This window comes from Kwoniella mangroviensis, assembly GCF_000507465.2.
Source record: "Kwoniella mangroviensis CBS 8507 chromosome 1 map unlocalized Ctg01, whole genome shotgun sequence".
Classification (NCBI taxonomy): domain Eukaryota; kingdom Fungi; phylum Basidiomycota; class Tremellomycetes; order Tremellales; family Cryptococcaceae; genus Kwoniella; species Kwoniella mangrovensis.
This window is the reverse complement of record NW_027062533.1, coordinates 13,293,830-13,310,118: the sequence shown is the minus strand read 5'-3', so window position 1 is coordinate 13,310,118 and position 16,289 is coordinate 13,293,830. Positions and strand designations below refer to the sequence as shown.

The window sequence follows — 16,289 nt, the reverse complement described above, 5'->3', positions numbered from 1 at the left end:
TCTATTGGTGTAACGCAGAATGACGAGCACGAGCAAAAGCACAAATAAGTCGTGATTAGAATTACAACAGCCTTTCTCCTGCTTATTTTTGGATCCCTTCCTCCCTGTCCGAGTAAGACTTGTACATCAGCTAGCTACACATACAAATGACAATTGCTCATCGATGGCGTGATCTCTAGCCCAAATTGGTCGGAGGGTCGGGGAAATCCGATTGATAAGATTAAACCGCAACGTGATCGTCATGTCATACTCGAGTATTCGGTACTGTAAATTTAGTGATTCTGTACAGCGCATGAAATTATATTGGTGATTGACGAATCGCAGTCACGCTTCTTGCCTTGCTCGCGCGCTGAACATATGCACATTCAAAGAGTTATCATACTTCGAGAAGGACTTATCACCTTTGATGATTGATATATGTCATCATTATCATCATCATCATCATCATCATCATCATCATCATCATCATCATCATCATCGAAAATCGTATATCTCTACTTTAGGTTCTTTACGTTCCGATGGTCTGATTTGCTTAAAATACAGGTGAACAGCAATTAGCCTGTGTGATTGGAAATCATGCGATGCAAAACATACCTACCTCGTGCTGGAGGAACAATTTGTCGCCGTCAAACAGCATAGTTGGTCTCAATCCATCAGTCTTCTCCAACTTGCAAACGGCCTTGCGTGTTATCGCTCCAAGAGATTCTGAAGTAATCTCCGAGCGGGTCACGCTGATGTTGGTGAATGGTGAGTCCTATAGAGCGAGAACAAGATTCAATTGACATCAATTCTTACGAAAAGCTCTTATGTACCCATCTAAAGCGGAGGGTTAAGGCGGCACTGACCTTCTTCCTGCTATCTTCCTCCTCTGAGGCGACTACTTGGGGCATGAACATACCCTTTCCACCCACCAGAGCTGATCCCATATCTCCTTTAAACCTAAGAATACGTTGATTCAGATCGTGGCAATATATCTTTATTTCGTCCGTATAACTCATTCGCTTCCACGCAAAGGCTTTGGAACCTGCTATCGACCAATCATCCCCACCCCAACCCTCATCCCTGTTCGATTCTTCAAGGTGCATGTATGAGAAAGTGTACCATTTCTTTAGCGGGATAATTTGCGATTCTGTCCGTCTTGACTTAAAGCGAGAGAAAGATTCGAGTAGGCGATTGATATCGATATATATCAGTAGAGCATATCTCTTTCCTGGCCATGGACAGGATTGGTGCGGACTCAATCTCAGGAATAACTGCATTATTCCACTTTTGTGATTTCTTCCGTGCCAAAAGCCGTCCATATGAGGTTTTTTGTTTGGATAGATCTCTTGGAGCTTCTGATGGATGTGAGGGGGGAGATCGGATATTGCTCTGGGATGGATAAGTTTGTAATGTGGTTTATTGACGATCGTGGGACCGGTTCTGTCTTTGTTGCTCAATATAATACTGTTAAGATCGTAGATGAATAAACGCTGATCGAGACCGGCATTCTTGTCTGGATTTCCTGCCCTAAGATATTGCCGTCAATTAGCGAGTCTCTCCAGAGTCGGTTACTGATTGAGCAACGTACCAAGTCCATATTATGGAAGATGAAATTGCTATGTAGTTCGGCGAGATGCATTGTACTACATGACCAGAACGCAGTCCACCAGGAATGGTGATCACCTATGGTAGGATAAGACAGACGTTCATAAGATTGAGGCTAGGGGTAATAAGACACTCACGGCTAGTTGCTCTCCATCAAACAAGCTAAATACATTCAAATTTGGAGGAGCCATTACTATGAATGAGTTCAATGGACCGAAGATTATGTATTCAGGGGCTCCTTCAAGGTTTCTTGATCGTCCGCTCCACCGCAAATATTTTTCGCGACAAGGGATAGGATGTCCACTTAGCGAGAAGAATTTAATCATTGATCGATCTTCCCCTCGATACACTTCACCGACCATAACCAAGTCTCTCTCAAGGTCGACTGATACTCCCAACGGTTCAAAATCCCACAAATGTTCTTTTTTGGCCCATATTTTCCTATCTCCATCCACAGTATCTGTGCCCACTTTGACACCCCTTGGTCTAAAACGGGTAATGCTTTAGCACGACTGGTGATGATCCGTTGCCCATAGGCAGCAAGTATAAACTCGTTTGATCCGATAGATAGGATGCTATGCTTTGGTGAGAACGATGCGAAGTTACTCTCTCGCTCTTTGAGACTTGTTAAAAGAACATGTGATGGCGTGGAGGAGTAGGTCGTCGCACATCCGTTCACGGGATCCAGCTGAGTGGGACCATGGAGATGACGATGAAGACGAAGCTGTACTGGGCTTGATGTGGTGATAATTCGGTTGAATCGTTGACAGACTCGAGCGCAACTGATGGTTGATAAGGGGTCGAGGAAAAGGAACGTTGTTTCTATCAGCTCGTCCGCGATCCGATTCATTTTGCGTTATTTTTATGCCGGCTAGGTACTGTAATAGTGTAACGCTGGGAGCGTATCATAAAACGGGTTCTGAAAGACATGTATGTGTGAAGAGGTCCGACACCGCCTGAGCGACTTTTGTGTAGTACGTACGAGCTGTATGGAGTCCGGCGGGCTGCAACTGAGACATACACACACATGACGAGGTATGTATGCATCATTCAAATCTAACAAAGTATACGTATTACCCATACCCCCGTGATTGGCGGTAATCTGTCCGAAGAATGCATACACTATTGGGTAGCATCCAACGTTAAGACCATCAATCTCCTTATCGAGGGATAAACTCATCTACGGCGACTCCAGCATTATACATTATCTCCCTGAAAGAAAGAACATGGAGAACATCTTGTTCGGTCTCTTCTTTGACGATGATTAGGTCTCTTGCCAGGTCGATCCAAAGCCGCACAGGATCTGGTCCGAAGTCACATATATGTTCTTTCCTTGTTCAAGCATTCTTACCCGAACTGGCCTTTGTCTCGGTATATTCCATTACAAGCCTCCATCGTCCTTCTTGGTCTCGAGCGGGTCGAGGTTCTTTTAGCTTTGTTATGATGCATTCATCATAGGCGGCACAGACAATTTCGCCTGGACCTATCTTGACTGTAGTCTTTTCCAATTCAAAGGTCGACATGTTTCTCTCGATTTGAATGAGATCGCGGAGCTGTTCATGAGATGACAAAGCACTACCACGTACTGAGGTGACAGGGCGTAGCGAAGTGGGGCATTGATAAAGGTGCCGATGGAGGGTCAACTGTAGGTCGCCGGTACCAGTGATGTTCTGATTGTATGGTCGGCAGGTCTCGGAGCATCTGAGGAATGAGATTGGATCAAGAGATTGGAAGATGGTCCCCCATAAATCGTCGGTCATGCGGTCCATTTCGATTGGTGCTGAACCCAGTCATGGGTGTTTGACACGGATGAAACGAGAAGATGCAAAAGAGGAATTCAACATTTTGGCATGATCATCCTTACTTAGCGTGTTTGACACCCTGCTGCACTGTCCTTGTTGACACACAACAAACAGCAAACACCCTCAACCAGTCACCTCCACTTGTCACCTGTTTTCACCAGATCCTGAGTTGGATAATCATACAGTGAGTGATGCATCCTCGACACTCGGGTCGACTGTCCACTCGTCTGGTCGTGATTGATGGTGGGAGTGAAGTAAAACAAAGTCAATGCTATTCGAATATATAACATCAGCACCGGTAATCAATCGTTGATCGGAGTTGACCGCGTTTGATTCCTTGATCTTTGATTTTCATGGATTTTCTTCACACGTCACTGGAAAAGATGAAATGACTCGGAGCCATGAAAAGCTAGAAGCTGATAACGTCCATCCCATCTTCTCTCTAACACCCTTCCGATCCCTTTCAGCATCTGCACAACTAACACATCAACACCTCCGTGTATATAGACTCTTCTATTGCAAAAACTTCACGATCGCTAGGTGCATGGCTTGAACTGAACGAGATAACGATAAACGATAGGTACGGCACGATCATATAACACAACTTTTCACGACTCCAATTCACTTTATTTAGCTTGGTAAATCGGTATTCACCTTGAAACGGTTCAAAGGGATCTCATTTTCAGAAGGTGACATTGCCCATAAGGTCAACAACACCTAGGCACATCTATTCAAGAGCTTTCTTATATACCTACATCGTGATCGGCCGAATAGCAACGTGATCTATCGTTCTGCCCCACTCTACATCTCACATCTGTCTGTTTGCCATCACACGACACCTTATAATATTGATGGCCCCACAATGAGCACGATCCTTAGTTTCGAGACTGTTTCTACCAATCTCGTCGATCTAGCCAGTAAAGCTACCTGTGAAGATGTATGGGATGGGACGGATTTCACACCTTGCTTCAAGGACAGGTGAGTTGCCTTTTAGTTTATTGACAACTTTGATGACATATATCATGAACATCCGACATATAGGTATATATCCAACGTCCCCTTCATCCTCATCGCTCTCTCCGCCATCTATATATTGTGCCTGACCGTCCTGCCCCGTTATCTCTCTTCTTCACCTTACACCCCAGTCACTGCAGAAACCCTCATCTCGCCTTCAGCAACCTCCGATCTCGCTAAACTCGAGTCCAACGTTATACTAGATGCAGTGGCCTCGAACCTTGTATCCTCGAGCAAAGATGCGGCTAAGAAGGGGAGATTATCAGATGGAGAGGCTGAGCAGGTGGTCATTGACTGGAAAAGTGCTAGCCAGAAGAGGGAGTCGAAGTGGAGGAAATTTAGGTTCTGGGTCGGTTTGATAGGTGCTTTGGCATGGTTCGAGCTGGACATCGCTAGAGGAGTCATAGAAGGGAGCTGGAGGGATGCAGTATTTCCAGTGAGCGCGATTCTCACTCAGCTATCTGATGTCAACTGAAAATCTCGAATGTCTATCTCAGGCATGGCTGGCTTTGATAGCTCTCATCCCCTCATCTCCATTGACAGCTGTTCTTACCTTCCACATCCTACCTTCACTTATCCTCTTTCGCTCAAATATCATCCAACCTCACACTTCGTCCCTCAAGATCGCTAGTGGAATAGTAGAAGTGGTATATTGGGTAGCGATGATCAGTATACCCTATTCAGAAGAGTTGGATAGGTTATTGACCGGTGGGGTATCCCAAGGAGGTGGTAGTTCAGGTAGTTATGGAGAGGAATTACCGAAACATTGTGAAGAGCCTACTTGTGGGTAATCACCTTAGTATCCCAGCTCGAGAAAAATCTCTAATCATTGTGAACCACTGCAGCAACCTTTTCTAGGGCAACTTACTCCTTTATCCTGCCCTTGTTGATCAAACACTACTTTAAGCCAATCACGCTCAAGGATATTCCCGCTATAAGAGAAGATGATTCCGCTTCGTCCTCGCTTGGTGCGTTCAGAGCCTATAGAGCTGGAAGGGATAAATCTCACTTGGCGAAAACTGGAGAAAAAAGGATACGGAATCTGGGTACGGATCTGTTCTGGTTCTTTTTCCCTGAATTGGCAATGCAGTCTGTGAGTTGGATCGCGATTTCTATGCTCCATTTCTTACTGACGATAACTTGGTGCAGATTTGGGCTATCGTGTTTGTCATCTTCCAATACCTTCCCCCGACCGGTCTTCGACTGTTGCTCCAATACGTGAAAGAGCGCGATACGTCGTCGCAGCCAGGACACGTCGCGGTTCTTTATGTAGCTATGATGGCTGGTGGACAGATCCTCAGCGTAATCTTAATGGGTCAATCGTTGTTCATCGGTCGACGTCTGTGTATTCGACTAAGAGCAATCATTATATCTGACGTTTTCGCCAAAGCGCTTCGAAGGCGAGATCTATCAGGGAACGTCAAAAAGAACAAGGTCGATAAGAGTGGTAAAGTCATTGAAGATCCCGAAGCATCCGCAACTGAAGGTAAAATAGCGAATCTGGTATCAGTCGACGCATTTACGATATCAGAGATATGCGCCTACATATACTACCTTGTATCTTGTCCTTTCGCGGTCATACTCAACTCATACCTCCTGTACAAAACATTAGGAGCAGCTTCTTTCGCTGGTACGGCGGTTCTCATTGCCCTCATGCCTCTTCAAGGTTTGATCGGACGACTTTATACAATATATCAAAAACGATTCATGGCTGCTACTGATGCTAGATTGGAAAGTGTTACCGAAGTCATTGCCCATATCAAGCTTATCAAATTCAATGCATGGGAAGATAAGTTTTTCGAACGTATGGGTATAACTAGAAAGAAGGAATTGGCGGTTTTGGCACTCCGGTTCGCCACTACCACTTTATTCCAGGTTTTCGTTTGGGGTACACCGGTGTTGGTAACTGGTGTAGCTTTTGCTGTACATAGCATGGTCCTCAAACAACCTCTCACGGCTGATAGAGCTTTCGCCTCTCTGATTTTGTTCAATATGCTTAAGGACCCCTTGGCGTTATTTCAAGATACCTTGACTCGACTCCTTCAAGCCTATACCTCCTGTGGACGAATTCAAGCATATCTCGATGAACCCGATACCCTCAAATACAGACAGCTCTCTACCCCTGGTCCAGGAGAACCATCTATCGGTTTCAAAAATGCCATTCTTGGATATGCGACTCACGAGGATCTGCATCAACTTGCTGATTATGATACCGAGCCATTCGTCCTTGGTGAATTAGATTTATCATTCCCTGTAGGAGGGCTGAGTATTATTGCCGGACCGGTCGGATCAGGTAAAACTACCTTGATTCTTGGTTTATTAGGTGAAGCGATGTTATTACAAGGAAAGGTATTCATGCCTGACGATCATGCCAATCGAGATATCTGTCCCATCGACCCCTCGACCGGTCTGGCAGATACGATTGCCTATTGTTCCCAAACGCCATGGTTGATCGGTGCGTCCATCAAGGAAAACATCGTCTTTGGCTCAGAGTGGGACTCGAAGAGATATAACGCTGTAGTAGACGCCTGTGCTTTGCGAAGGGACTTCGAGATATTCGAATTAGGTGATGAGACTGAGGTAGGAGAAAAGGGAACGACATGTTCAGGTGGACAAAAAGCCCGAATCGCCCTTGCCAGAGCTGTCTATTCACCTGCGAAGACTATTATACTGGATGATGTCCTCTCTGCAGTAGATGCTCAAACTGCCCGACATCTCTATGATAATGTTCTCCAAGGCAAGCTCATTGAAGGTCGGACCGTAATTATGGTGACTCATCAAGTGAATTTGGTCGCTTCTGCATCGAAATTCATCGTCATGCTGGATAACGGTGGAATAGTAGCATCTGGGACACCCAACGAACTTTCTTCAGAAGGTTTACTAGATCTACATGGAAGTGGAAGTAACAGTGGACCATCTACACCGACGGTCACTGGCAGTTCTTCAACATTCACTTCGTCCGATCAGCCTCCATCCGACAAAAAAGCGGAAGACCTCATCGAACCTGTGTTAGATGAACAGCCTATCGAGATATCAGAAGGGAAAAAACAACTCGAAGTGGATAAAGCCGTTGAACAAACTTCGGAAGAGGTCAAATTGGATAAACAGCTAGTCGCTGCTGAGAGCTCAGGTCAGGGGATGGTCGGAATAGGGACGTATTGGTTATACTTCAAGTCGATGGGATCGGGCATGTTCTGGTTTATCGTCATCTTTGCGTTCCTGGGTAGTCAGGTATTACAAATCGCCAATAATACTTGGATCAAAGAATGGGCTAACTCAAATGATCATCCGACAAGTTCATCTTTATCGACAATGTTGGAAGTCAGGCGGATGGTGGTAGAAGAAGTACATAGCCAATTGGCCAAACCACGCTCGACGTTATTCTACCTCACGGTCTATTGGGGTATCTCAGCATGTTATGTCCTGGCTGTAGCTGGACGAGTTGGAATCACGTTCTTTGGTGCTTTAACCGCAAGTCAGAGTTTGTATTCGAAATTGGTGAGAAGAATTTTGGGTGCGAAGATGAGATTCTTCGATTCAACACCTTCGTGAGTTACCGTCATCTGGTTGATATACAGTATTCGGCATATGGACAAAGCTGATTGTGACGTGATGGTGCTTTTTGCGTCGTAGTGGTCGGATCATGAATAGGCTGAGTAAAGATATGTCTTCGATAGATCAGGAAGCTGGTGAAAGTGAGTTATCTGCGTCCAAATCCTGGTCGATCGAGGATACAGCTGATGTCTGAACATCGGTATCTAGTCTTGATGTACTTCGCCAACTCGTGTTTGTCGGCTGCTGCTATCCTGGTCGTCGTGACTGTGTCTACTCCTGGTAAGTCACCTTGCGAGAAAGGCCCATGAACTCGCTAATTTATCAATGACTCAACAAAAATAGCATTCCTCGTCGCGCTGGTGCTGATCGTACTGGCTTATTGGTTACTCGGCTCTTTGTATGTGACTACGAATAGAGAGATCAAACGGATTGATGTGGGTATTGTAGAACGTCATAAGAGTTTCAGAATGGTCCTGAGCTGATTCACTGTGCAACACTACAGAGCGTTACTAGATCACCTATTTTCATCTCATTTTCAGAAGTTTTGGTGGGGATGTCAACGATCAGATCATATGGTGACAGCGCGAGGTTCATGCGGAAATTGTTCCATGAGATCGATCAGAATACGTGAGTTGACTATGTTGCTCTATCGCTTTGGCTAGTCTAAACATATGTGCTATTGTTTTGTGGATCACGCTGATCTCGAATACGATGAACGATATAGACGATGTTTCTGGTACTTGTGGCAGATCAACCGACTTCTCAACAACTTTTCAAACTTTATCGGAGCATTCGTCACTATCTTCGCGGCTGTATTTGCTTTGAGAAACCCTAAAATGGACGCTGGTGCTGTTGGATTGTCCATAACTTACGCTTGTAAGTTCGCCTATGCACGAACGTGATGATGATTGTTGATCGACGAAACTGATGATGGTCGTTTTCAATAGTATCGTTCACTGAATATGTACTTTGGGTGGTAAGGCTTTACGCGGCTAGTGAGATGAGTATGAACAGTGTTGAGAGGGTTGGTGAATGTGAGTTGTACTTTTACTGTTCCTGCAGTTCTTCACCGATCATCACCTGAATTCATGTACATAGAAGGATGACAGAGCTGATTTGAGGCTGTTAAATAGACCTCGAACTTGAAGTAGAAGAAGAAGAACATGCTAAAGGGATCGAACCGCCGGCTCATTGGCCATCTAGAGAAGGGAGTGTGGTTGTAGAAGATCTTACTTGCAGGTATGCCCCTCAGGTGCGTTTCAACTCCGAATTTTACCAAGGACAAAGTGAGCAGACGCTGATGGAAGTGATGTATCACAGCTCGACCCCGTACTTCAAGGTGTATCTTTTACCATCGGACCGAGAGAAAAGATTGGTGTTTGTGGTAGAACAGGATCAGGAAAGAGTAGTAAGTCCAGTTTCACGGACGGTCAATGTACTATGCCACGAGCACATATAACCTGATCATCATGTTATTGTCATTTATAGCTCTTGCCTTGTCATTTTTCCGATTCTTACACCGAGATGGCGGTGAAATAATCATCGATGGATTGGATATCTCAAAACTCAGTCTGAACGCTTTGAGATCTAGGTTAACTATATTACCTCAAGGTGGGTCGCTGTCTTTTGCCTTCCCTACCATTGGCTCAATGAATAAGCTAAAATCATTTTTATTGATTGACGAGTATAGAAGCGCAGCTATTTTCTGGTACCGTCCGAGATAATTTGGATCCCTTCGACCAGCATTCCGACGAAGCTATATGGGAAGCTTTATCGCAATGTGGTTTAATCAACTCAAAATCAAGGAATCCATCGAGGGTACAATCGAAATCGGATTTAACGGCCTTGACACCTACCAAGACGCCTAGTAAGAGGACTTTGAGAGGTCAGGCGAGTGTGAGGAGTCTGATGAAGAAAGTGGACAAGAAGTTGGAAAATCTACAAACCACCTCGGGAGGAGTAGAGGAGGAAGAAGTAGGAGAGGAAGAAGAGAGAGTTATGATTAGGAGTTTGGAGGAGAAGGTAGCTGTGGGAGGTAAAAATTTCAGTGAGTCCCGCGACAATCACGTGTCACTCCATCTGATTTCTCTCCCGTACTTGACAATATGAATATACGATTGATGGTTCCGCTATCGTTTTCAGGTCAAGGTCAAAGGCAACTCTTGGCATTAGCAAGGGGACTACTCAAACTTCGATCGTCATCTTTCCTAATCATGGACGAATCAACTGCGAACCTCGATCATGCTACCGATGCGACCATACAGAATGTGTTAAGATCGGAGATGAAAGATGTACAGATGATTGTTATCGCTCACAGACTGATGACTGTTTGTGGATTGGATAAGTGAGTGTTACTCTTCCTATTTCCCTCTTACTCATTGTTTCCATTCCTGTATCATTACGTGGGGAATGGGCGACGATATGAGTATACGATGCTGATTGAGACGGTTCGTCCTCTTAGGATTTTGGTATTGGATCACGGAAAGGTTATTGAATTCGGGACACCGTACGAGCTTATGCAAAAAGAGAATGGATCATTTAGGGAGTTGTGCAAACAATCAGGAGAAGAGACGCAATTGTTGGAAGTAAGTCACTCAGATCGTTTCTTGATCATTTGAATGTACGCTGATGTTGTAATTTCTACTCAGTTGGCAAAACAGGTTCATGAGGCTAAACTGAATGGGGATAGAACACCATAGAGGGATATGAGATGTGGTAGATAGGGAATACGGATGAAACTAGTAAATTTTGTTCGATGGTAGGTCCATGGAAGATTCTTAGATATACATATATAGTTCTGTATCGTATACTTCGCCAGCAGGATCATCACATGCATAGACGATGGGATTACACCCACCTACAGTAGTCAGATCTGAATGGCGCATGTATTGGACTGTTAGGAAGGTGCCACATCCATTTTCAGAGTGTTAGTTCCGAAATCACCGCCACCACTAATCGCACTCGCTCGCTCGCTGCCGAGTGACTGTAAGATTAATGATGAATTAAGTGATTTGTGAGTGGTCCACAATAACAAATAGCAGACAACGACGTAGAACATACATATCATCATCATATAGACCACCAGCAGCACAACACCAACGATGCCAGTAAAACAGACTCATGCTGCTTATCCTGTCATCGACTCGGACCCGCATTTCTGGAGGGTAGTGAGGTACATGAGACCTACGGATTATGCCACTTGGGCGGGAGCGACGGCGGCTGGACCGGGATTGTTCTGGTTATATGGTTAGTGATGCTCTCCTATAGGAGGCTTGGAAGATGAGCGGTAGGGGCGTGAGAAGGGGAGGGTCTGAGTTATTTGTTGAGGTTTATGGGTATCAGGGGGATCGCAGGTTTGAGAATGACAAGGAAGGAGTAGAAATAGAAGAATTGCAGGAATATATGCGAAATAGGATTGGAAGGATGATGAACGAGGCGCGAGAGAGGCTCAAATTTTCTGGAGGAGATTGATGGATATCATGTCGGAGAATCGAGAAAAATGGACAGTAGATGATTGGCGGATCAGATCTGTCACCCTGTTTTCTGGAAGATGGATCAAGTAAAAATGCTAACCCCCATCTGTACAAACGTATAGAGCGAGCAGACCCCACACAAGCTACCAAAGCATCTTTACGATCGGCATTACGTCTTACTGGATTCTTGGGTTTCGCAGCTGGTTTCATGTTAGCTTATCAAAATTCGAGTTGTCAGTGCATTCCTAAAATCATCTTCTCAGAGCATTCCTCGGTTTACCACAATCGCTAATACTGTTTATGTTTATTATTTTGGCAGTCCGATTCTGGGGATGGAAAGAAAACTCAATAGAAGTTACCAAAGATCAAGCTGAATTATCCCAACGTGCAAAGAACGGTCAACCGTTATATGGTGAAACGGAATTATCACCTTATCTCCAAGGTGTAGCTGCCAGGAATTCGACTTTCAGTCAATTGAAATTACATGCTTTCCCTTGGTGAGTCTTTCGTTCCTTTGGACGGGAGTGGGATAGACGCGCGACGGGAGAAATGGAGATGGTGAATTGGTGGTTTGGTGGTTTGGTGGATGAGTCGGAATTAATTGATGTGACGCAAGAGTTGAGGATATCAAGTTGAGATTGCCAGGAGCGTAAGAGATCTAGTGGGACAGATTGGAATGGAATGAAAAGGATATCTATCGTTACACTTATCTGGATCATCGAAAATATAGTGAGATACTTGGCTTACATAGATAATCTGTTTATTCTCGCAGGTTCAACGTTGCCAACCATAATGTCCACGGTGTCGATACTTCCAAATACGGCGCAGACAAACAACCTTCATAAACATAATCTTATCCTCGCCTTGATTCTATGCTCCCTACCCAGCTTCTTCTTTATCTCCTATTTTCGTCACTCCAATCAACAAATAATGGGGAAAACAACAACCCAAACTCAAGTAAACATACGAAACAATTTACTTTATACCTTAGCCTTGACTGAGATCAATAGATGAATCAGTATGAGTATGCATTGTCAAAAAGATTATTATTTACAAGGATTGCCATTCATGTCTTCTTGTCTTGGTGCTTCAATATCACATGGTAGTGAGACGCTGATGATTCAGAGATGGCTGAATTGTCAAGATCTCATACTTGTACTTCTTTTAAATTGCCCTCCCTCCGATGGCAGGTGGTTTCACGTACGTATTATGGTACATCATTCGCATAGAACATGATACTTGAAATCACTCGATGTCGCAAGAATAAATAAAATTACAAATCATAAAAAGGTATATTCCAGAGGATCATGAGTATGCTTGATATATGAAAAAGGGAATTGAAGCATCGTATTGATTGTGTATTTGGGACTACACCCAGGACTGGATAAACTTCATTCATTGAGCTTGTGATGACTATTTAAACTGGTCCTTCATTCGTCTACATCCATGTCGACCGAAGACGTGGGACGCGCCGCATCATTTTCTGAAGTCGAGGGTACAGTGGCAGTGGTGGTTTCTTTAGGTAATTTAGTGGTATCAACAGCTGATTATAATTCAATTCAAGTATCAGCCTCTTTCCCATCCGCGCAACAGGAAGAAAGAGAGATACGACTCACCTTCAGACCTACATGCAGGACAACTATTTCTACCTTTACTCAACCATTGATCAACACATTCCTTGTGATACCCATGTCTGCAATTTAGGATCCGACATTCATCCTCTGGTTCGTACTCGCTCAAACAGACCTAAGATAAGTGAAGGGATTGTTTAGCCATTGGAAAATCCCACTTGCCCGATTGAAATGCACAAATCGGTAGCTGTACAAGACACTGAGAATGATCACTCACCAAACACCTATCACCACAGATATCCAACAGCTTCCCGTCCTTCCTCAAATCATCCATCTCAGATCCCTTGACAATCTTCAGCCCACTCTTCTCAATATCATCTTTATTGACCGTAGGTGGCTTAGCAGGTCCCATAAGTTCACTTATAAGATTCATCTCTTCGTCTGTTAATGGTCCGCCAGTGATGAGATTTGGTATCGATAAGATCGGATGATTCTGGGGGTAATTACCTCCTATCACATATACCAGGTACGTGTTCAATGGTCCGAGATGGGTGGAATTCCTTCTTGATGCTGTGCGAAGGGGATTAAGACGATCCATGAAACGTTCTCTCAATGTCCTTCTTTCACCAGCAGCAGCGACTAAAGACGGTGAAGTTGGTCTGGTTGAGGATGGAAGAGGTGTGGAAGATCTGATTGGTGATTGGGTAGGATCCGGTATACCAGCTACATTGGATTCTGAATTCGGTTCTTCACCAGACTCTACGTCTGCAGTATCTGAATTGGCCTCAGGAGGCGGCACCTGTCCATCGACAAATGGGAAATTTGGGTGTTGTACCAAATCGTCCGTCGTCATATTTGGATCATGTCTTATACTCCTAACTCCAATGAATATACAGGGTACGATCGGCGAATCTTCATTACCATTTGCAGCGCCCTGCTCTGTGCCATCCTGATGGGATGTCGTAGACGAAGGGAAAGGAGGGAATACATGAGCTCTGAAGAAGTTCAGTCGTCTGGGTTGACCGTTCGTTCCTCCCGTCACTTGTGGGGTCGCTCTCGTTGAATCACCAGGTAAGTTCTGGCCGAGTTGTCGATGGAAAGTAGGGATGGTTGAAGGAGGGGTCGTGGTGTGACTTGGACCGGCGATAGGTTGATCATCTAGCGCCGTCGAGGCTTCGTGAGTGGGAGTAGCTGGTAATGGGGTAGGCACAGATGAAGGAGCAGTAACGAAACTCTCTGCATCTCCCAATTCTCGCATTTCTTCTTCCCTTATTTCCGTTCCACCTTGTAGCGGCTCGGCTACTCTTTCGTTACGGGACGTGTCTAGAGGTAACGGTCCAGCAAATTCTCTGACTGCCCCTACCAGATCACCTTGCACACTTTCGAGAAACCTTTGGAAGTCTGTCGAAATGATCTCTGGGGTGTTTTCGGAGCCCCCTTCTGTGCCAGTTCCCTCGGTGGTAAGATTGGAAGTAGTTGTAGGATTTGTGGGGGGGTTTGATTGGTTACCCTCTCTCGAGCTTTGCAGTGCCGTTCTGAGGTAGTTGCCCAGGGCACCTTCGACGGATTGAGGTCGATTGGGTCTAGGTCGAAGACGGTTGACGATTGACTCCAGAGCTGAGGCCGCTGGTGAACGGGTAGTGGTAGCTGGAAGAGGGGGTGAGGAAGGTGCGAGCAATGTAGTCGCAGTGGCGGCAGCAGCCACACTAGAATCCTATGAATCAGCAAATCTCCAATATACCGATTGCCTAGCTGAAGGAAAGAATACTCACGTCAATAAGCCACCGATCATTCTAGCCTGAGTTTCCAAATTACTACCATCCCTTTCTCTCTCGTCATTCCTATTCCTCCGAAGAAGAGTATGACTACCTTCCGACGATCTCCTATTTCTCATTCCAGGTCTTCGTCTACCATCTCCTGTACCTGAATTCCCACCGTCTTCGGTATGTACTTCCTCGTCGGTAGGGTCAGGTGCATGAGTCTGGGCTAGACCTTGAATGATCAAAACCGCTCCCGAAGGTGGTCTTCGATTCCTGACGTTTTCCATCCTCTCCCGGGTCTCGTTCAGCTGTCTTTCTGTATCTGCTAATTCTTCTCTAGCTTGAGCAAGACGATTGGTCAATTCTTCTATAGTCGCATCATCGGCATCTGCATTCTCAGCTTGAGCACTAAGAGTCGATGAAGAAGGAACAGCAGACTGCGGTTGGGTTTGTGATGATGAAGGATGTCCGGGTGTGGAGAAACCCAATAATGCTGTCAACCTATCTGACATTGTCCTTTGATTATGTCGATGAGGATTCGATGACGACGATGATGATTGGTCATTGATATCAGGCGATGAGGTTGATCTTCTCAATCTGTGGAACAATCTCTCGACCGCAGGAGTAGGGGACGAGTTTGGCCAATCTGGACCAAGGGCATCTCTGATGGTTGATAGTGATCTAAGACGTTCTTCAGATAAGGGATCGGAAGTTTCGGATGATGGCGTGGTAGGTAATGGTATTGATGCTGGTGTTGGTGCTGGTGCTGGAGAAGGTGAAGATGTGGAAAGGCCTAGAGAGGATATAGGTGTGATGATGGTAGATGGTGAAGGTGGTAAGATTGAGATATCCGGTTGATCCGCAGAGACGTGTGAGTCAGGTATGGGTTGTATGGCTTGTATGGATGAGGAAATAGCTTCTGCACTGTCTTCCATCACCTGGTCTTCAGACGATTCCTTGGCCGCACCTGTGGGATAAGGCGTATCCAGTGTTGGTATCTCTCGCAGATCATCCTCTCCTTCTTCCGTCGGCTGATCAACGGTGATAGTAGCAGGAGTCAAGGGTATGATGGGACTAGACCCTCTAGCTTTCTTCTTTCTTCCATCTTCCCTTCCTCCATTGCTAAGTATTGAATCGGAGGTCGCACTCCCCTGTCTGAGCCTCTTCGAGCTGCAAGTCGTGTTTGTCGAATCACGTCGCCCTAGTGTTGAGAGTCTACGGATGGACTTGAGTCGTGATAAGGTCGATGATTGACGACGGTTTGTAGGCGGTGGTGAGGGAGGAGATCGTGAAGTGGAGGCGGAGGAAGATGAGGAAGAGGGGTTGTTATTCTGGATATGCGATTGGGAAGAACCCATCTTGTGCTAGGTCATACGTCGTCAGCTGATCATCAAGGAGATGAGTAATGAGCAAAGCTCACAGTCTCTATGAGCGTCCTGTTGATCCTTGAATCGTGATGATTATATGTACCAATGAGATAGATTGATAATCAAACGGTTTGTGATTTCCCGATCAAAGGAACCGAGA

The 16,289-nt window shown here is 45.2% G+C and overlaps 4 protein-coding genes across 4 annotated transcripts; 2 read left to right on the top strand and 2 right to left on the bottom strand.

Moving 5' to 3' along the window:
• Positions 1-474: 474 nt before the first annotated feature.
• I203_105020 (uncharacterized protein) lies at positions 475-1,085 on the bottom strand (the record flags this gene model as incomplete). Its single annotated transcript, XM_019143398.1, has 3 exons — positions 475-531; positions 599-754; positions 846-1,085. 3 exons carry the CDS (start codon positions 1,083-1,085, stop codon positions 475-477), a joined length of 453 nt encoding a protein of 150 aa, XP_019006447.1.
• Positions 1,086-4,251: 3,166 nt separating this feature from the next.
• Positions 4,252-10,657, top strand: I203_105019 (uncharacterized protein; the record flags this gene model as incomplete). The annotated part of the gene is made up of 18 exons (XM_019143400.1): positions 4,252-4,367; positions 4,431-4,839; positions 4,901-5,186; positions 5,249-5,496; positions 5,553-7,951; positions 8,037-8,098; positions 8,166-8,237; positions 8,301-8,392; positions 8,461-8,585; positions 8,683-8,834; positions 8,906-8,992; positions 9,092-9,210; positions 9,279-9,366; positions 9,447-9,569; positions 9,649-10,005; positions 10,101-10,302; positions 10,420-10,543; positions 10,607-10,657. 18 exons carry the CDS (start codon positions 4,252-4,254, stop codon positions 10,655-10,657), a joined length of 5,112 nt encoding a protein of 1,703 aa, XP_019006449.1.
• Positions 10,658-11,059: 402 nt separating this feature from the next.
• On the top strand, positions 11,060-12,276 carry I203_105018 (uncharacterized protein; the record flags this gene model as incomplete). The annotated part of the gene is made up of 4 exons (XM_019143401.2): positions 11,060-11,204; positions 11,554-11,664; positions 11,751-11,928; positions 12,204-12,276. 4 exons carry the CDS (start codon positions 11,060-11,062, stop codon positions 12,274-12,276), a joined length of 507 nt encoding a protein of 168 aa, XP_019006450.2.
• A 585-nt stretch (positions 12,277-12,861) lies between these two features.
• On the bottom strand, positions 12,862-16,120 carry I203_105017 (uncharacterized protein; the record flags this gene model as incomplete). The annotated part of the gene is made up of 4 exons (XM_065517669.1): positions 12,862-12,974; positions 13,048-13,177; positions 13,280-14,708; positions 14,775-16,120. The coding sequence occupies 4 exons, from the start codon at positions 16,118-16,120 to the stop codon at positions 12,862-12,864; spliced, it is 3,018 nt and encodes a 1,005-aa protein (XP_065374487.1).
• Between the last annotated feature and the right edge of the window lie 169 nt (positions 16,121-16,289).